The sequence below is a fragment of the Chionomys nivalis genome, chromosome 6 (assembly GCF_950005125.1).
Source record: "Chionomys nivalis chromosome 6, mChiNiv1.1, whole genome shotgun sequence".
NCBI classification, from domain to species: domain Eukaryota; kingdom Metazoa; phylum Chordata; class Mammalia; order Rodentia; family Cricetidae; genus Chionomys; species Chionomys nivalis.
The window spans coordinates 36,643,169-36,664,387 of NC_080091.1; the positions used below are offsets into that span (position 1 = coordinate 36,643,169).

General features: G+C 46.8%; 1 protein-coding gene across 7 annotated transcripts in view; it reads left to right on the forward strand.

The window, feature by feature from the left end:
• Positions 1-20,789, forward strand: part of Nf2 (NF2, moesin-ezrin-radixin like (MERLIN) tumor suppressor) — a 99,731-nt gene extending 78,942 nt beyond the window's left edge. For 4 of the 7 annotated variants that reach the window (XM_057771457.1, XM_057771460.1, XM_057771463.1 and 1 more), the window contains 3 exons: positions 1,318-1,445; positions 3,767-3,932; positions 18,571-20,789. In XM_057771457.1, the coding sequence (XP_057627440.1) occupies positions 1,318-1,445; positions 3,767-3,932; positions 18,571-18,621 (345 nt within the window). In that variant the 3' untranslated portion in view covers positions 18,622-20,789. Of the gene's footprint in view, positions 1-1,317; positions 1,446-3,766; positions 3,933-5,295; positions 5,301-5,726; positions 5,840-18,570 lie in introns of those variants that run through there. The other 3 variants (XM_057771458.1, XM_057771461.1, XM_057771464.1) reach the window with 2 other exon arrangements.
• Positions 20,790-21,219: the final 430 nt, after the last annotated feature.

Genomic DNA, 21,219 nt, shown 5'->3' on the forward strand with positions numbered 1-21,219 from the left:
CCTGTAGCAACAATGTGCACACCGTGCTATAGACCTGTAGCAGGGGCTGGAGAGATGGCTCAGAGGTTAAGAGCATTGCCTGCTCTTCCAAAGGTCCTGAGTTCAGTTCCCAGCAACCACATGGTGGCTCACAACCATCTGTAATGGGGTCTGGTGCCCTCTTCTGGCCTGCTGACATACACACAGACAGAATATTGTATACATAATAAATAAATATTTAAAAAAAAAAAAAAAAAAGACCTGTAGCAGCACTGTGCACACCGTGCTAAAGACCTGTAGCAGCACTGTGCACACCGTGCTATAGACCTGTAGCAGCACTGTGCACACTGTGCTAAAGAACTGCAAAGGGGAAAAGCAGCCATGTTGCCAAGAGGGGTCTTGAAGAGCTTTGGTGAGAAACTGAAGGAGTTGAGAACCTTGAACAAGGAATGGAAAACTTGTTAGAAATGATGGCATACACCTGTAATCCTAGTGCTCAGGAGACTGAGACAGAAGTCTCACCAGTTTGAGACCAGCTTGGGATATGTGGTGAGGAGATAGCTTAGTGGTAGTGTTTACCTAGCGTGCATATCCCTAGTACCACAGAAAAAGACAAGGAAAGAGGAAGAGAGAGGAGAGCAGCAGGGAGGAAAAGAAAGAAGGAAATATACAGAAGTACACAGATGGGAAAACGGCCATGCCCCGAGGGATAAAAAGCAGTACTGTTTATAATTTAACAGGACAAATTATTGGGACACTTGAGCAGCAGATAGGGGCTGTATATTAGGTGATGTTTTGTTCTGGAATGAAAAGGTCCTGAAAACAAGTCTAATGACTTCATCTTACTTTATCTTAAGCCCTCCTTTGGCTCTGTCTTCTGAATCTAAGCCCTTAACATATGTGCAAAAACCTTTTGGTCCAAAGCCAATCTCTTACCAGCCTCCCTACAGGGCACTACAGATGCCCAGGGCTCCTGTTGGACCCACTCCACCCTATCTACAACCGTGCTGCTGTTCTCACCCTGGCTCTTGTTCACCTTACTGAACTGTGAGGATTTGCAGACATCTGCTTCCTGAACAAGACTTTTATGTGCTTAGAGCCAGGGAGCGTATCTTCTCTCTGTCCAGCTCGTAGCCCCGTGCCTGGGAGTTTCTTTCCTGAAAAGCTGAATGCAAGTTTGTATTTGATTGAAGTGATCGTGGAAAGATGAGGTTTGAGAAGAGAAGAGTGACTTCTCTGAATGTGGGTGCTTTGGGACCACTTACCTGGCAGTACTAAGTGTAGAGGATTTTGTCCTGTGTAATTTAAACCACCTAATCTGAGCTTTCTCACTGACAGCCCATGAACCCAATCCCAGCGCCACTTCCTCCTGACATACCAAGCTTCAACATCATTGGTGACAGCCTGTCATTTGATTTCAAGGATACTGACATGAAGCGACTTTCCATGGAGATAGAGAAAGAAAAGTACGTACCCTCTGTAGCCTGCTTGGGGCAGTCATGCACATGAGAGTGGATTTGGCCTAGGGACACAGAGGTCACCACAGCAGCCAGATATTACCCCTGCAAAGGTTTGATCTGTTGTTACCCACTAGAGAACAAATTTCCTAATTAGAAATTAAAGATAACAGATCAAGACAGCAGTCAGTGTCCCAGGATAAAAATAACATTTGATTGGTGGCCTGGAATTTATAGCGGTTCAAACCTTGACTGAAGAATAGGACTGGGTCCTATCCCCTCAGTCAGACTGTTGTTCGCATAGTACTAAACTAGTTTTCTTCTGATCATGTTCTTCAGCAGTGCTTCCTAAGTCTAGAACAAAGGTGAAGAAAAAGGAAAAAAACACGGTTTCTAGGCTGAGCAAAGCCTGGGTCCAGGTGGAACCAGTTCCCCTATGCTGGCAACTAGCCAGACCACAGCCACTTCTGTCAAGTGCTTCCACTTCCACTTTGTGGTCAGAAGTGGAACAGAGATGGAGAGGAGTTTCATTGTAGATGAAATCTAAGTAAGATCCTCTCATTCCTTGAGCCAGAAGTAAATTGGTTAATAGCCACAGCTGGCAGAGAACAATCACAGAGGCCCTATGGATTAAGCGCCTGTGAGTCTCATTTAATTCATACTAATTAACAAACATCCCACTGGCATCAAAGGCGGGTTTTAGGAACTGGGGGTGTGGCTTAGTTGGTAGAGTGCTTGCCTAACATACGCAAATCCCAGAGTTCAGTCTCTGGCACAGCTTAGGTCAGGCATGGTACACCAGTAATCTTAGTACTCAGGAAGTAGAGATAGCAGGATCAGAACTGCAAGATTATCTTTGGCTACATAGCAAATTTAAGTCTGGCCTGGGCTACATGAGGCCCTATCTCCAAAAAAACTGCTGTAGTGTTCTGATCATATAAAATAGACTAGATTTAGTTTAATGAGTCACCCAGCATCACATAGCTGATGGGGAACAGGTCAAGGACTGAAACCCTTACTCACTGTGGTACTCAGAATAGTGCTCTGCAGTCCAGCATGAACCGTCAAGAACCAGGCTATCCTCCTGTGTGTGATCCCTCTACTGAGGACAGCTAAGGAGCTGTGATCCAGAGCTGCTGCTGCTAGCATCAGACTGAGTCCCTTTCTCATTGTCCAGATGGACGTGTTTATGTGGTTGTGATCAGCATAAGGCCACATCCTGTCCTGTGTTGTGGTTTTTTATAGTTTGTATTTTCTTACTGTCTTAGTGTGTTTGGCTGTTATAACAAAATACCAGAGGCTGGAAAGCTTATAAACAACAGAAATTTACTTCTCATAGTTCTGGAGGCTTAGAAATCCAAGATCAAGGCATTGCCAACTCAGAGTTCAATGAGTTTTCTTCCTGGTTCATAGATGGTACCTTGCTGTGTGCCCATGTGTATCAGGATCTCTCTAGGGTCTCTTTTTTAAGGCCATAAATCCATCATAAAGCTGATGAACTAATCACTGCCCAGGGCCTCACCTCCTAACACATTGGTGAGTTGGCCACGGCATATGAATGGGACAACACTATATTCAGCCCGTAGCACTTATTTTCTACACAAGCTGCAGAGCCCATCGACTGGCTACAGAAATCTGTTCGGAATGTTTGCTTATGTTTTCTGTTCACGCTTATAGTTAAACACTTTAACCTCATCAGGTGAAAATGGCAACCTATTTCTTCTCAGTGTTGGCTAAGTGGAATGTCTGCCATCTTTTCCTAAAGGTCTCGAGATAAGCGGGAGAGTAGATGTGGTTAACTGCTTCAGGAAGGGTAGAAGCAGAAGAGTGGGGTTCAGAAGCCTTGTTTGATGTGACTTTTCTTTTTTTTTTAATTTATTTATTATGTATATAGTGTTCTAGGCACCAGATCTCATTATAGATGGTTGTGTGTCATCATGTGGTTGCTGGGAATTGAACTCAGGACCTCTGGAACAGTAGTCAGTTCTCTTAACCTCTGAGCCATCTCTCCAGCCCTGATACGACTTTTCATACAGAACTGAAAGCGCTCTGTAGCAGAGGTTATTTGGAGAGCACTCCAAAAGTTTATATGGAGCTTTCTTCCTACACTTTATTTCTTCCTGCCTGGAGGCCCTGTAATTATTTTCCCAACTGCACAGATGTGGAAAGAGATTCATAGCAGTTTAGTGGGTAGCCCAAGCTTCCTTCACTTCTGAGTGGACAGGTTCAGGTATGAACCCCAGGCTGCTCCTGAAAACTTGTGAGTCATGGCAAGTCTCTTCTATATCTCAATGTCTGCCCAGTTCTGATGCATGGTTTCGTCTTGACAGAGTGGAGTACATGGAGAAGAGCAAGCATCTGCAAGAGCAGCTCAATGAACTCAAGACAGAAATCGAGGCCTTGAAACTCAAAGAGAGGGAGACAGCCTTGGATATCCTACACAACGAGAACTCAGACAGGGGTGGCTCCAGTAGCAAGCACAATACCATTAAAAAGGTACCCAAGTCTCCTGGGTTTTGCTGAACAGGGTGCTTATTAATGAAATGTGAAGTTGGCATCTAGTCTCCTCAGGAGCCCAGTCATTAGCCTTCTTTCTTTACTTTCTTTCTTTTTAAAACATGTACTTAGTTGAGGGAGTTTTTCAACTCCTGACAGAAAAAGAATTTAAGCTGCCAGTGACCATGAACCCATTGGCTTGATAGAAGTAGAGCTTGTGTTAAGAGCTCTGATGAAATGAGTCCCTGTTTGAGGATGGGTTTTGATCTATCACTGAGCACTAAAGCGATTCTGTCTTTAAAGCCAGTGGGACTTACGTTCAAGGAAGCTGCCTTACTTAATGAGAGAGCACAATGAATTAAAGGCTGTTGAATGGAGTCCCCTCTAGTCTTTGTGTAAGACCATGTTCTAGATCTCCAACTTTTTCATACTTAAAAGGAAGTATAGAGGAGAGCCTTAATGTTTAATAAGATGAGACTTCATTTCTGAGGCTCACAGAATCCCATCTGTCTCTCCTAATATTTAGAGTGCTCATCATTGTAGGGATTTAGGAGTTACTCAGTCTTCCTTATCAGCACAAGAATGTATATACCTCTTATTTGGGCCAATTAATGCTCTGCTTTTAGCTGATCGCCCCTGTAAGACAGATATTAGAAAGTGATTGCTGTGGTAGCATACAGCTGTAACCCTAGCATTTAGGAGGGAGAGGCTGGAGTTGCAAGTTCAAGGCCAGCCTGGTCTACAGAATAAGACCTTGTCTCCTTTTCCTTGAGTTTGGATGATAACCAATGTGGTTAAGTTTCATGCTTTATTTCAGTTGGTAAAGCAGTCCCCAGCTTAAGGACTGTCTCTGTTTTCAATGATTAAGTTGTTACTGAAAATTTGGAGAAACCTATGTCTCCCTGCCATCACATCATCATCATCATATCTCTCTCTCTCTCTCTCTCTCTCTCTCTCTATATATATATATATATATATATATATATATATATATATATATATATATAATCACAGGTATGTAGGTAGGTAGGTGGATAGATAAACAATGTTACAGTGGACACCAAGTAGAGAGCCACTGCAGTCACATGACCTACCAGGGAGGCATTGCATCCTCCACACCCTCTTTTCTACAGCCCCTGTTGTTTTCTGGATTTCTCCTTTCAAACAAAATTATTAAAAGTCAAAGGGGGGTTATAACCAGGCATGGTGGCACACCAAACTCAGGGGGAGGAGGCAGGAAAATTGAAGATCATTTTGGCTACATAGAAAATTCATGTCCTGTGCTGGGTGGTAGTGGCGCATGCCTTTAATCCTAGCAGAGACAGGTGGATCTCTGCGAGTTCAAGGCCAACCTGGTCTACAGAGCAAGTTCCAGGACAGGCTTCAAAGCTACATAGAGAAACCCTGTCTTAAAAAAGGAAAAATAGAAAAGAAAGAAAAAAATTCATGTCCAGCCTGTGCTATATAATATATAAGACCCTGTCTTATAAAGGGAGGGGAATAAAAAGGTAAAAAGGAAGCCTCTACCCTTAAGCCAAAACAGCCCTGAGGGAGCAACCTCAGACCCTCATCGTGCCTCCTTGTCTTTTGGATACCTGTGTTCCCGCTCAGTGGTGAGCTGGCCTCTGAGCCACAAGAGCCTGGAGTCCTGAAAACCAGAGAGGCCAGTGTTCAAACCATGAAAGTACATGAAGTCACTTGTCTCAATTTCTGAGCATTTTGCAAATGACACATGTGACATTTTGATTTCACAGGGTATATCTTTGTTTTTTTCATTTTATTTTGCTGGTTTAGCCTCAAGCCCAAGGCAGAAGACCTATCTGCATTTGAGTCCTCAAAGTAGGTTATTCCCAGGTATTCTGTCTGTGGTGATGGTCCTGCCGTCTGTGATACTAACCCATGCATGAGCTTGCCTGTCTCTGTGTTCGGGCCACATGGAGCCCTCCCGAGGGCAGGTGAAGCCTGGGGCCTGGCCACAGCATGCTTTAAGGGTGAGAGCAGGTGTCCACCCTGAGGGGCCCAGACCAGCCTCTGGGGCCCAGAAGGCTGCCTCATTCTGAAGAGCATGTCATGGGGCTGCAGGACCCGTTGCTTTGTCTATCTTGTGTCACTGTTGGGCTGCGGAAGGTCATGGCTTCCTGTCCAATCAGATCTGTCTCTAAGTCCTTTGTCTTCTTGGTGGTGTACTCCTTTGATAGATAACTCTAGCATGGAGTGGGGTCAATTCTGATGCTTTTAAGACTGGTGTCTCTCGTCCAAGATCACTCCTACCCTGTGGTGGTGCACTCTTCAGACTTATCACAGCTGGTGGCTTCTGGGTGCGGGTCACTCGTTCTCATTTTTCTCTCAAGCTTCCCATTCTTTGCACACCTCTTTTCTTCCAGCAAACCCAGAGCACTGTGCATCTTTGAGTCAGTTGCCATGAGCTGGCTGTCCCATGGCCACTCTAAGGTCACTTTGGTTTCCACCCCCCCTGCAGCATGGAGGGAACTGCACATGGACAGTCCTATTGCAGATACCCAGGAGATGAGCAAGCAACATTTGTGTTGAGTCAGTTAATCAAAGCATCGCAGATTGTTCTTTCAACATGCCTAGGCAGTAGAAGGAATTTATTTTGCCTAGGACAGGACTAGTATTAAACTGTCACCCTGCCTCTGTTATCGTAATCCCCAGTCATCCCAGTCATCCCCGTACCACTGTGCTTCTGACACTTTCTGACAGAAGTGTAGGCTCTTTCCCTTAGCAGCCTCACTGTAGTCAAGTAGAAGAAACTCTGAACCTTGTGCCCAGGAGATTCATATTTGCTCATTGTCCCAGAAAAAGAGGTATTGAAGTTCCAGGTAGATCTTTCATCAGGTGAATAGGAACTTACAAAGTCCCAAGAACCCATGACCTGAACACAATTTTGAGTGTCATTTGAGCCTGACAGTGAATAGATTCCTATTTTTTCAGCTTCATATGCCCACTTTGGTGTTGTTAACCTGACACCATGCAGTGTGTGTTTTGAGCAGGCCATCAGAACAGGTGGACAGGTGGATCTCTGCCTAAGTGGTGACCCCATGGCACTAAGGTACAAGTGGATCTGTGGTGGTTCATGAACTCTGGTTAACACAGGGCAAGCAGAAAATCCTGATTTGTTTTTACCTAATGCATCAGATATTCCCTGCATATAATTAACCAGTTTCATGTGAATGTGGGTTTATCTTTTTTGTGATATAGCATATTTACATTCTTCAGGGTCCTAGTTTTGCTCATCGGTTCTCACTGAGTTGTTATAGACAAAGGAAGTTTCCTTTTTAGTCAGCTTTGTATTATTATATAGCCATAGTGACATTTGGCTAATGACAGACCAAGTACATAGTGGTGGTTGTATAAGTTTGAATTTGACTGCATTGTAGCCATTTTGGTCTGTAGCATGATTAATAAAAACCCAGAGACAGATATTAGAGTTCAGCCTGAGGACCAGAAAAGCTAAACAGCCAGCCATTGGCTCTAACCTCTACCTCAGTCTGAAATGGCGATCCTGCCTCCCGAAATTCTCAGAACACATTCTATGATTTTCCTTTAGTGATGAGATCATCTAATGGCACATTTCTCACAGCATGGCCAATCATCAAGCAGCAAGTGACTATATATGGAAACGTTTGTTCATTCATTCACATGAATGTCTTAATGTGAAGTTGTTTTCAAAACAGGTTGCTAGGCTCTATTTAATTAAGAATTCTGATTAACCAGGGACTACTAAAAGCAAGAACTTGGCTTTCAATATGATGTAAGTTCTTTCAGCAATTCTAAACTAAATGCTGGTAGGTTTCGCTGTACAGGAAGTCTGAAGAAAGTTTCATAGGTATTAGCAAAGGCTCATGATTGATGGGCACCTGCCTGTGTAGAGGTGGCTCACAAGTCATTCCCACTACTGTCTGAACAATGCTAGCCTAGCAGAAAAGTGAGCCTTCTGACTTTGGTACTGTGAGTTCCTACATGTCAAGGGAAGAGCTCTGGGGATGAGAGATTGTCTTAGTCGGGGTTTCTTTTGCTGTGAAGAGACACCATGACTATGGTAGCTCTTAGGAAGCATTTAATTGAAGCTTGCTTTTACTTCAGAAGCATAATAGCATACAGGCAGACATGGTGCTGGAGAGGTAAATGAGAGTTCTGCATCTCAGCAGCAATAGGAAGAGAGAGATCACTGGCCTGACTTGAGCATTTGAAACCTCAAAACCTCAGTGACATGCTTCCTTTAACAAAGCCACACTTCCTCCAACAAGGCCATACCTGCTGATCCCTGTCAAGCAGTGCCACTCCCTAATGACCAGGCATCCAATGAGCCTATGGGGGCTATTCCTATTCAAACCACCATAGAGCTATAAAGGCTGATGGTGACTTGGAGCGCTTTCAGTCTCCTGAGAGCCTGTTATCCTGTGTCCAAACTAGCCAGCAGTGACTTTTGTTCTGTTTTCATGAGTTTTGATCATAGGTTTCTTCAAGGAGTAGGTCTTTCAATGTAATCCAGGGGTGGTTCTTTCACTATTCTGCTTCACCAAGGAGCTGTTTTGGACATGGTCCATGGAGGTTCCTTGGAGGCTGTGAAAGGCCAAAGCTAACTCAGAGGCTGGGTTTCTCAGTGTATAAAGTGAGGACATGACCACTCCAAGGTATGGTTGAGGAGGTTTTTATTGTAGATATGAGAAAGTGTGGAGCCAGGGCATCTGGAAGAGTCCAGAGCAGGGAGAGAAAGACTGACCATGGCCATGAGAGGAGGTGGGGGAAAGCGAGAAGGGAAGGAAGAGTGTGGGCAAAAGAGACCATGAGAGAGGGAGGGGCTGAGAGAGCACATGGCTGAAATGTCAGGGTTATATAGGAAGCAAGAGCAAGGGGAAGAGAAACCTATGAGCTGAAGAAGTTTAGGATAGGGACATGGGGTGAGGAGCTGAAAAGGGCCACAGGTACTGAGTGTTCCGTGGGCCAGCTCGTCCTTTGTATGCTGATAGACGCCACAGCTAGCCATTTGTTCTAAGTTTCTTCTGGACCTGACACTCAGAATGTCAAATAGTGGGGCTCTCATCCTTTCTCAGTAGCTTTTACATTCTTTTTAAAATTTTGTATGTGTATAAATATTTTGCCTGCATGTATGTCTGTATAATATGTGCATGCCTGGTGTCCACAGAGGCCAGAAGATGGCATCAGATCCTCTGGAACTGGAGTTACAGGTGGTTGTGAGCTACCATGTGGGTGCTGGGAATTGAATTCTGAATGAGCAGCCAGTACTCTTAACTACTGAGCCATCACTCAAAAAAAAAAAAAAAAAAAAAAGCTTTTGCTTTTTTAAAAGATAGAATTCTTATCTGTGAAAGATAAATGAAGCCTAGTAGTGGTTCATACTCATAAACCAGCTTCATAAAAGACTGAGGCAGGAAATCAGAAGCTCAAGGACAGTTCAATAATGAAGCAAGATACTGTCTCAAAGAGAGAGGGCAGTGGGAGGAAGAACGCCTGCTAGCATGTGTGGAGCCCTGTGTTAGATCCCAGTAGCACGGAGATCATAAAAGTAATTCACCAGGTATTTCGTCCCAAGCCAAGCAGAACTACACAGTGAGACCCTGCCTCAGATCATCACCATCGTTACCGTTGTCCTCCGCCTTCCCCCATCCCCAGGGTTGTTCTGAGGTCAAACGAGAAAAGTCACATGAAGCACTTCCTGCACAGTGAGGGTTTAAAGCATGAAAAGGAACATCTGCTTGCGGACCAGCGATGATGGAAGAAGGAGCAATCTTGGGTTGCACCACCACATTTAAGTCTACACTGGTAGTCAGCAGTAGGTGTGTTAACTGACATGATAGAGGTGAAAAACTTCTAAAGCAGCTGGGTGATGGTGGCGCATGCCTTTAATCCCAGCACTTGGGAGGCAGAGGCAGGTGGATCTCTGTGAGTTCGAGGCCAGCCTGGTTTACAACAGCTAGTTCCGGGACAGGCTTCAAAGCTACAGAGAAACCCTGTCTCGAAAACAAAAACAACAAAAACAAAAAACAAACAAAACAAAACAAAAAAAACTTCTAGAGCCAGATTTGGTTTTTCTGACTCCTTTTCCAGTTGTAGCTTTGAGACTACAAGGTTACAATTTTTTTTCTCCTCCTTTTAATCTGATGTCCCTACATCTTCCACCTTTTCCGACTGATGATTAAAGCAACTGGTGTGGCATTTGCGTCTGAGTCAGCAAGCTGCCCTGGGGAACCAGGATTTATTTCACTCTCAGAGAGACAGAGACACATGTTCCTGGCATCTGAGCCCTGAGTTACAGAGGGAACCCAGCAATCCAGCTGCATGGGCACACAGACCACCTTTGACCTGAGTGTTTGGGCTTCAGAGCCACAGTGCTGATAACAGGTAACCAGGTATGGGTTAGCTTAGCCACCGCCCTCTGGAGGTGAAAACATCTTGGAGCAGGTATCCTTTGGGGCCATCCCATCATTCTCTCAAGATTCCTAAGTCAGTCTTCTGATTTGAAATTGGGCCAAGAGCCAGCAAACAAATCGTCATGCCCATAGCCTCCAGCAGAGCAGAGGGTTTCAAAGGAAGTTGACAGATGAGGAATTATGGGGGTTGTGGAGCTGAAAAAGCTTACTTCATTTGTAGATGGTTTAGATTGTCAGTGTTGAACCACATTTCCCACTGTGGAGGAGCAGGAAAAGCAGAGCCTTGATGTTTATCGGAAGCCCAGCTGCCTCCTGGATCAGGAAGACAGAAAAGTCCAATGTCATCTTCAATCTCTGCAGAGTCTCCTTGGAGATGCAGGGCTTGCGAAATGAAGTAGGACACTTCAGGCACCTGGAGAAGTGATAAATCACAGGGAGAAATTGAATATGCGTGAAAGGCATCTCCCACAATTAAAACAAGCAACCAGGGCCTCTCTGGTTCCCTCTAGTATACATGGATAGCCTCAAAGATTGCTGCTAAGAAGTTTAATGCACAGTTCATGTGTCTAGCCTTCACTGTAAGCCTGTGGACTGAGTGACCCTGATTGCTTCAGAAATGGGGATTGTCTGGTAGAACATCCTCAGTCCTGACAAAAACCAGCATTCTCAGGCTCCAGAATCCTCCCTTTATTTTACATTCAGGGAAGAAGGGAAAGAGAAGTGGGGCGGCGGCAGCAGTGAGGCTAGATATGAGCACAGGAGACCCAGGAGAAACTTCATTGCCTCCGGATCCTTCCTCAGTGCCCAGGCTCTGTGGAAGCATACAGAAGACCTTAAGAGCTGGTCTTGTTGTTTTGTTTTGTTTTTATTTTTTGAGACAGGATCTCTTTACATAACCTGGCTGTCCTGGAACTCACTATGTAGACCAGGCTGGCTTCAAATTCAAAGAGATCTGCCTGCCTCTACCTCCTGAGTGCTGGGATTAAATGTGTACATCACCAATCCCGGCTTGAAGGCTGGTTTCAAAAGAGCTCTTCCTGGGCCTGAAGTGATGGCTCGGCATTTAGGAGCTCTAACTGCTGTTACGGAGAACCCAGGTTTGGTTCCCAGCACCTCAGGTTCACAACCTATCTGTAGCTCCAGCTTGAGGATCTGACATACTCTTCTACCCTTGGGTACCAGACACAGGCATACATACAGACAAAACACTCATAAAATAAGATTTTAAAAGAGTGCTCTTCTTGGTTGTCACCCTGTGGGCTCACTCCTGAAAGCCATTTCTAACACACAGTTGCTGAGAGTCCTGTGGCTGCTGAGGGGTGTTGATTTCTTGCCTGCTTCTGGTAGGTCCAGATAGAAGAGTCTGCCAGCCTCTATCTGAGGCTACAGCCTGATCCTGGTTTTGATTGGGAAGCTTTACCCTGTAAAGGAGTTTGCTTTGGGAAGTGTTGAGCCTACAAACCCTGCCTTGTGGCCTAGAATGTTTTATGACTATTTGAAAGTGCCTGTGACCATTATTGGGCCTTATTTGATGCAGTAAAACATTCCATTTGGCCCCTTGGCTCTGAAGATAGGTTTCCTTTCAGCACAGCGCTCCCAGGGCACCTGATTTGTTGCTGCAACAGTGGGAGGGAAAAGCTGGGATGCAAACTCATTCTGCAGGCTCGGGGTTCTGTTCTTACGAGCTTTGCCATGATTTCTCTTTGGAGATTGGCAATTTAAAAGTGATGTCAGTATATCTGGACCTCTTTCCTAAGGCTTTTGCCCAGAGTGCTTGGTAGAGCGCATTTAGCCTCCATCTGCCCAGTGAGGTGAATCAGGCCAATGAGTTCATTTGTTAGGTGGAAGAACAGAGTAGCAAAAGGCCCTTCTAGCATCACAGGGCAGAAGAGACACAGGCAGACATTTCCAGGCACGTTGCTGCTGCTTTATGTCCCTAGGGATTAAAATAGAGTGGATTCCCCAGGGATTTCCTGGGCAGATTTCTCTGTAAAGGAATTGGATTTGTTTATTGGGATGGATGTGGCCTCTCATTCCACCTCTGTTTAGGGATGAGCATGTGGACAGCTCTCTCCATGCACACATCATGAAGAAGGCATTTGTGTGCAAGCTGTCACAAGCAAGACTGCAGAAGAATTTAGTGTACCTGGCTTATAGCAGTGCCCTTCCCACTGTGTTAGTACTCCCCATCTTGACTCCAGTTTAGAAAGGGGAATGTTTATCTTACCCAAACGAAGATCATGTTGGATCTGCTGGTGCTGGCTGTGGCTGTCACCTTTCTGCTCGAGTCTGCTTGTACCCTGTGCATCCTCATGCCAGAGAATCTGCATGTCCTTTTCTCTCTCCACCCTCCCCCGCTCCTTCATTTTCAATATGTAGTGGTGGAGAGGAAGTATAGCATGATTTTAGGGCTTGCATTTCAATTTTGCTGCATTTTTATGGGACGAGCTGAGTCTCAGCACTGGGAGTTATTAGGTTAGTATCTAAAATGGGTTTGGCACTGTGGGTCTTATTATTTAAAATGAATTAGACAGCCCCCTCCCATCTTCCTCTTCTCCCTGGGGGTAAGTGGATTGAGGCGAGGCCCCCAGAGACTAGTTTAAGGAATCCTGGTGCCCTGATTAGTTTTGTTCTTTCCGCTTAATTGTAGAGCTTCCTTTCTCCCCACTGATAACCAGAGTGCCTCTGTCCTGTCTGCCTCTGTGCTCCCTTTAGCATTAGGACAAGATTGTTACAATGCAGCCTTGTGAATCAATTTTCTTTCTGTTCTGATGAAAGTGTAATTCATTCTTAATCAAGCAGCCTTGCTGCTGCGGGCTTTATCCTGGAATCCATTTAGTCACCCTCCTGCCACTCTGGGACTTTTAGAGGAGAGATGGGCAGAGTAGAGCTGGCAGTTTGCCTTCTCACAGTGGGTTTCCAGCAGGGGGCATCCTTGGGGGGGGTCAATGTTAGAGCCTTGGTAGTTCTAACCATCAACAGGTGTTTCTCAGGAGCATCTTTTTTTTTTTTTTTTTTTTTAAGATTTATTATGTATACAACATTCTGCCCCTATATATGTCTGCGGGCCAGAAGAGGGCACTCGTTATAGATGCATGTGGGGAATTGCTGGGAATTGAACTCAGAACCTCTGAAAGAGCAGTCAGCGCTCTTAACCTCTGAGCCATCTCTCCAGCCCTCTCAGGAGCATCTTAATGGAATCCCTATCATACAGTGAGCAGGAGACAGCTATGTCTGCAGATCCTTGCTTAGGTTAGAGGAAACCAGGTGGGTAGCAGGTCCTTTTTGAAGGTAAGAAAAACCAGGCTTTTGTTGCTTTTGTTGTTGGTTTTGTTTCATTTGAGACAGGGTCTCTCTATGTAGCCTTAGCTGGTCTGGGACTTGCTGTGTAATCCAGGGTGGCCTCAAACTCAGAGGTTCTCCTGCTGCTTCTCTAGTGCTGATATTTAAAGGTTAACACGAGCAAGTCCAGCCAGTTTTTTTTTTCTTTTTTTTCTAGGACAGGGTCTATGTTGTCCAGGCTAGCCTTGACCTTACTGTTTAGGATGCTCTTGTCTTAGCCTCCTGAATCCTGGGAGTACAGGAATGTGCCAGTGCACCTGTTGTCTTTTGTTTATTTGTTTGGGTTTGGTTTGGTGAAATAGGGTCTTGTTGTGTAGTTCTAGCTGGCCTGGCTTCAAGCTCCTGCCTCTACCCATAAGTGCTGGGATCACAGGTGTGTCCACCATGCTTGGCATGCCTGTCTTTTTTTTTTTTTTTTTTTTTTTTTTTTTCCCCTGAGATAGGGTTTCTCTGTGTAACAGTCCTGGTTGTTCCAGAACTCGCTTTGTAGACCAGGCTGGCCTTGAACTCACAGAGATCTGCCTTCCTCTGCCTCCCAAGTGCTGGGATTAAAGGCGTGAGCCACCATTTCTCACTGTCTTTAAAAAAAAAAAAAAAAAAGATTTAATTTATTTAGTGTGTGCACAGTGTTCTGCCTGCATGTGTCCCCGCAGGCCTGAAGATGACACCAGATCTCAATCCAGGTGGTTTTGAGCCACCATGTGATTGCTGGAAATGGATCTCAGGACTTCTGGAAGAAGCAGTCAGTGCTCGTAACTTCTGAGCCATCTCTCCAGCCCCGGCACTCCTGTCTTTTTAAGAAGACAGATATATCTCCCAAATCCAGATTGTTTAAAGTTGATGATTTGTCCATTTTTGTCATATAACACAAAGGGGCCTTCCACAGCCTGGTCATTGGTGGGTAAGTGCTTCTTCTAGAGCCTGTGTGTGTGTGTCGAGGTGGAAAGGAAGACCAGGGACCCATAGGATGAAAACAAAGCCACGAAGACCTGCTGCAGGAAAGAAAAGGACATTGGTCTTTTCAGGTTGGAATTGGATTAGTGACAGACTAACGGCCGGTTCCAACAGGAGAGAACTTAATTCCTCCTGTGTTATCCACAGGGCTGATGCCATCAGACGTGAAGACAGCTAAAGAGAGCAGTCAGCCTAGGGCCTGGTGAGGAGGCTACGTGTTCTTTAGTCATCTTCAGGGAGCTGGTTCCTCATGGTTTCCAGCCTTCCCAGACAGCCAGGTCTGATTGTCCAGATCCTGTGGCTGACCTTGTCTGGATCTACTGTGAGTTTTGAAGGACTTTGCATAGCAGAATGGTCACTGGTCAGCACGTGCTCAGATAGCTTGTTCATAGAAGGCAGGTCCCAGCATGGAGTACTGGACCTGGGCATATCCATGTCCTGAACATCTCAGCTTTACTACCTGATGAAATAGAGAACTCTCGTTCCCCAGACAGTCTCCCAGGTATCTTAGTGGTATGAGCAGAACCTGTACCCCACATTCAAGATGTCTGTCTCCACAGCCAAAGGGTATATATTGAACTCTGGAGCTGGGATTCTGCACCCCACATTGAAGGGATGCACCTCCACAGCCAAAGCACATGTGAACACTATAGCTGGGATTATGCACCCCACCTCCACAGCCTAAGACAGCGTATGAACGTTATGGCTGGGATTCTGCTGGTGGCTGGGACTTGGGTGGGTTCAAATCTCAACTCAGTGTAACTTGATATAAGGCTCCTGTGAAAGGAAATGAGGCTGGAATCTTTTGTTTTGGTGTTTTGTTTGTTTGTTTGTTTTAAGTTAAGGTTTCTCTGTGTAGCCCTGGCTGTCCTGGATCTATCTCTGTGAACCAGGCTGGTCTTGAACTCAGAGATCCTCCTGCCTCTTTGCCACCATGTCCTGCTGAGGCTGGGACCTTAGTGGAGTTGTCTCCTTGGCACTCTTGGATCCTACAAGCAGAGATGTTGCTGTGCTGTGCATAGAGATCCAACCCTATCACTGATCAACAAGACAGCCCCAGGGTTGCTGTGGGGGCTCATGGACTTTTGGATGTGAGAGTTTCACAAGAAACCCAGGAAATTTTTTGACTGGTATTATGAAGGAGGGCTTAAAGCAAAGTTCCACTTCCTCTGAACCTGCATTTTTTCTTTCATGAGCATCTCCTACTTGTAGTGTGGTAACCAACTTTCTCGGATGAGCCCTACCTATGTCAGAGAGAGCAGGTAACAATAGATCCCATGGGGGTAGCTTGCCCACAGAGTGCCTAACCAGGAGCGCAGTCGACAGAAACAGGTAGCAGTGCCCCAAAACAAGGGCTTTGGGGGCTCTGGAATGCCTCCTTCCTGGGTTCCTTGAACATATACTAAAGAAGAAACTCAAGACTTCCCCCCCGAATACCCTTGAACCACTGCCTGCCTCCTGCATGAGCTCTGCCCTCCGGTCCTGCCGGAAGGAGGACATTTGATGTCCTAAGATAGAGGGTGCTGCTGAGGGACAAGTTGTCAAGGGTGGCCGCTGGAAGCATTCCCACAGTGGGAAGTGAGCAAGCACATGCTATAAATTCGTCAGACTTTGGGTTTCCTGATGGAGTTAGAAGTGCCAGGAACTGTATGGTAAGGGTAGAATGTGAGGTAATGGCAGTCAGGCCTCCCTTCGAAATGGGCGATGACCACAGGAGGCTCTCAGCTACCCTGCACAGTGCTCCTGAAAGGCCACTCATCCGCATGCTATTGCAGTATTGGCTGTGCTCTCAGCCTGTACTTTCTTCTGTCCTAAGGACAGACCCGTTCTGGTAACAGAATAGGTCATTTTACCCTGCAGTGCAGCACTGGTGGGGTTCTGGTAGAAGCAGCTTCCCAAAAAGAGAGCTTTGCATCCTAACAAGTACATGCTTGAGTACCTGAAGTCAGATGCTGCCAAAACCCTCCCCAAGCACCTTGAAGGGACAGCCAACATGCTTGGATAGTGGATCCAGGAATTCTTGGAGCCAACATTGTGGAAACAGGCAAGAGACTTTCAGAGGCCCCCACAGCCTGGGCGTCCTGCCTGGGGAAGTAGCCAGGCCTCTCAGGGCAATGTCTGTCCTGGCTCAGAGGCTGGCACAGTTAGTTCATGGTCCTTCTTCTGAATGCATCTTATCTAACCAGGGTTTTGCTCTGATTTGCTTCCCCTAGAAAGGCTTTGACACCACAGTTATATGACAGCTGAAGAGTTCTCAGTATGAACCAGGTCGGTGCTGGGTATTTTCTCTGCCACCCTGAGAGGGGGCTGTATTGCCCTGTGTCACCATTGAGAACTTAGGCCAGCAGGTTTGTGACCTGGTCACTGCACAGACAGATCCTTAAGTCTCACTGTACTTAGATTTCACTGGAAGTAGTTGTGGGTATGTCTTATCCTAAGGTTGTCCTAGAAGTGTGGGGACACCTTTTGATTTAAGGCTTCCCCAGGGAAGATTTTTGTCCTAGATCTCTGGCATCTTCCTCTCCTTTACTGGTCCCCATTATCACAGGGCGCACACGCAGTGTCCCCTCTCTTCTGCCATTGTGGAGAAACCGAGCCAAATGCAGTTCCTGTCTGGAGGGTGTTCTGCCTCAGCAAAGAAAAGCCCTCTCCATTCCTGGCAGAACTGGGCTTCTATAGAGCTTCTGGAATTGGTTCCGCTGAAGAAAACAGCTCAGATGCCTCCTTGCATTCAGCTTGTTAGTCGGGAACTTCAAGGCCAAAAGATTTGGCAGGATTTAAAGAGTCGGCTCTCAAGCTGTCTCATTTTGAGCACACTAATGCTGCCTGTCTTTTGATGGTGAGGTGGGCTCACAGTCTCCCTCTCCTGCCCTTTGTAGAGCTTTGGTGAGTACTGCAGATTCTTCAGACTCAGAGACTACCCAAGGCCCAGGGAAGGACCAGACCAGGTAGCCTGCCCCGTGGCTTACCTCCAGAGGAGTGAGGTTCAGAGATGTCAAGGGTGTTTACTGAGGCCACACAGTGAGCTTGAATGGAAACAACCTCGTGTCTCCCATTTAGTTACAATAGTGGCCCATATCCCATTCCATCCGCTCAATAAATAGTCTATTCTCTCGTTCAGAGCCAAGCTCTAAGGTAAATGTTTTGGGGGATGAAGATGGACAGTGTACAGTTACTGACACATTCCTTTCTGGGAAGCCCTGGGCTGCATCAGGAACATATAATCTTGCCCCCAGGGCTCTATTTCAGAAATAGTTTGAAATAGGTGCCTGTGCCAGATGCTTCTGTCAGAGGAGAGGCTGGGAGGCAGCCTCAGAGTCAGGGAGTGGAGAGGGAGGTATATCTGTCTCTGTTGCCCTTCTCCAGTTTTTTGGGTGGTACCCTCCTGGGAGACACTGGGGTAACCGGTCCTGTGGAGAAGGAGGATCTGTTGCCTCTTGGCTTCTAGGCCATGGGCAGGTCTGCTTTGAAGTCGCCCTGATCTAGAGCAGAGAGAACACTCTCCATCTGTCACAGGCCTTCCTTGCCTGACTCCATGCGCCTTGCCTAGGTGTAAGACTTGTAGTGCCAGCCTGGGCCTCAGCCCAGGGAAGCTAGTGCGCTCCAGATAGCACAGGACGAGAGTCGGTGTTTCGGAGCCAGAAGAAACATGAGAGTCACAAATAGACTCCCTCCTCTGGGAGGAGGTTGTGTGACAGACGTGTACCTGGTGCGCTGTGCTGCGCTGCGCTGCGGTGTATCTGCCCACCAGCCATCCTTTCTGGCGTGTCATTTACATTTGAATCCTGGGGTCAATCTGGACCCTTATCCGGGCTTGACCACCAGTATCTTGAACATCTATTTGGACATACTTCTCTGTTGCCCTACAGCAAGATGGGCTAGGCTGTGAATCCCAGAGCCCCTCTCAGTTTCTCTCTTCTTTCTTACAGCTCACTCTGCAGAGCGCCAAGTCCCGAGTGGCTTTCTTTGAAGAACTTTAGCAGTGACCCGGCCACCTCAGGAACTGCCACTTCTGCTGCCCCTGACAGCCACAGGGTGGGCCTGACCCCATGGGAGCCATCAACAGGGCCGGCTTGTCTGGGAACTCTGAGTAGAGGGCCCAGTCCTCTTCATGTGCAGTTGGTTTTGGACTTTGGCCCTGTAGAGATCTCTCAAGGTGTTTTAGTTCTCCTGGTCTGCATCTTTCTTTTCTTTGTTTTTTTCTTTTCTCTCTCTCTCTTTTTTTTTTTTTTTTTTTTTTTTAGAATTGTTGTTGTACATGGATGCCATCCTTCCCACATTCTAGGCATTGTGGTGTGAGTGTTCCAGTGTGGAGGCTGCCTAAAATCTATCATACTGGTGCTACCGACTGCCCCACTGGTTCTAAGATGTGCCCCCCTCCACAGTGAGGACCTGACACAGTGCAGGAGCATGGACAGACTTAGCTTAGAGACAGCAAAGAGGGTTCGTTAGCCGGGCTCCCCTGAGACCGTGTTGTAGCTGTCTGATGGCAGGAAGCAGGCTTACGATAGGAGCTGTGGTGAAAGGCTGCTGGCTAGCTGAAGGAGCCCATGCGGGGATCATGACTCCCTTCAGACTCAGTCACTTGCCTGTGCTATGCCAGGGGTTTCCTGGTCACTTTCCCATCAGTGACCACGGCCTCCATTACCCCATTCAGTACGTGGACCTCCAGAGTTCTGCTGCCCGTCCCATCATACTCTGCCCAGCTCTCTCTGATACCTAGGCCCTATCACCCTTGTCTTCCCTGAGCCTGACAGAGGTGTCCACTCACAGTCAGCGGTCTCACGTGTTAACCCTATGGGTTGCTCCATGCTGGGCAGCAGGCGCACACCATGTGGCTCATACACTCCATGGTTAGGTCTGCCTTCTTGGGATGGGTGTCACTCCTGTGGCCAGTCGGGACCCTGAGGTCCTCACAGAGCAGGTGATATGCCTCAGTCCATGAAAAGATGTATGTTCCTGAAGGCAGCTGAGTCTAGGGACTGGGAGCAAAAGGTATGCTCCACAGTACAATTTGGTTTTGAGAAACTGAGGCACGCTACTCTGTTCCCACTGGCTGGCCACTTTGCCATAGTTAGGCACCCCTGAGTGTCACCCTAGCCTCCTTGGGACTAGGACTCTAGTCTGGAACCTAAGGCTGAGGGAAAGTCCTCCAGACTCGACATGCTGGCATTTGTCAAGTTTGCCATGGCTCTGATGTTGAGCTGTCTTTCTGACCTGCAGCCCATCCCTGAATTTCCTCCAGGACTGACTTTCTTCCTCTCTGTGAATTTAATCTTTGACAATGGCCGTGGAGCACAGGACCACGATGCTGGTTTATAACAATTATGTCAGGCCTTGTTTTTAATTTACTGTTAGTATCTCAAATTTGGGGAATGCCAAGCTACATAACCACGTGGGAACCCTGGTATTTGAGCAGTGGCAGGTGTAACCATTACCTGGTGGATGGGGCCCGAAACCCACTCACTCACGAGTACCTGAGCGTCCCTGGAGAGAGAGGCTGGGGTCCCCAAAGCACCACCAGCCCCAGTAGAGGAGGACTGAAAACAGTACCCATTTTGAGCCTGCGGCTGAGTTCTTCGTGGTAGGCAGTTTTACAGTCAAGGAAGGACATCTCTGAAGACCAAGGGAAGTAGCTCTCGTGTAGAGGAACGGTGATGCCGAAACAGTCACTGCTCAGTGCAGGACACTGAGGCCATACCTCAACCACAGCAGCACTCTGACCCGAGGTCACTGCTGAGTTCTTGTGTACTTGCCAGGCCTTGCTAAACCACACCCGTGGATGTACATAGCACTACTTGATTTACTGTTTTATCATCTTATAGACAGATTTCAAAAAAGTTCAGAGGCTGCCAGCCAACAGCAGTGGCTAACTATCCTTGCCAGCAGGGCCAGAGCCTCAAAGCCCCTGGGGCTAGCGCCTTCATGATGTGGGGCTGCGGTGTGCAGCCTCTCCCAGGTGCCTTGAGGCCAAGCCAGCGCCCGCGGGTTTCCATTCCTCTGTTCTCTTATTAAACAGCTCTTCCTGTGAGGCCCGTGTCACTCCTGTGGGCCCAGAACATGAAGCTGTTTTCTATTTGGGGTGGGGGTGATTGTAATTTAAGTGATTGTTTTAATAAAAATTCTAAGCTGCTAGAGTCTGTCATTAGTGTCCTAACTTGTTTTAGCTTTTTGTTTTCTGTATATTGTATCTGAATGTATATATGTGCACCACATGTATGTCTGTTGCCCACAGAGGTCTGAAGACATCGGACCCCGGCACTGAAGTTGTGGATGGTTGTATGTTACCATGTGGTTGCTGGGAACTGAACATGGCTGCCCTGGAGCAGCAAGTGCTCTTAATTGCCGAGCCACATGCTTGCAGGCAGGACACTCATACACAAATACTCTATGGCATACACCTATATAGTTCTCAGGAGGCAGGAGGATTACAAGTTTGAGGCTAACCTGTCCCCTAAATAAACTAAGTCATTATGCTGTATAGCCTGATGACTGGCGCTCTGTGTGAGTGTGCTTGTGCCATCACGAGACAGATCCAACACTGCATTTCAGAAATCACTGGGTGATGCATGCCTGGA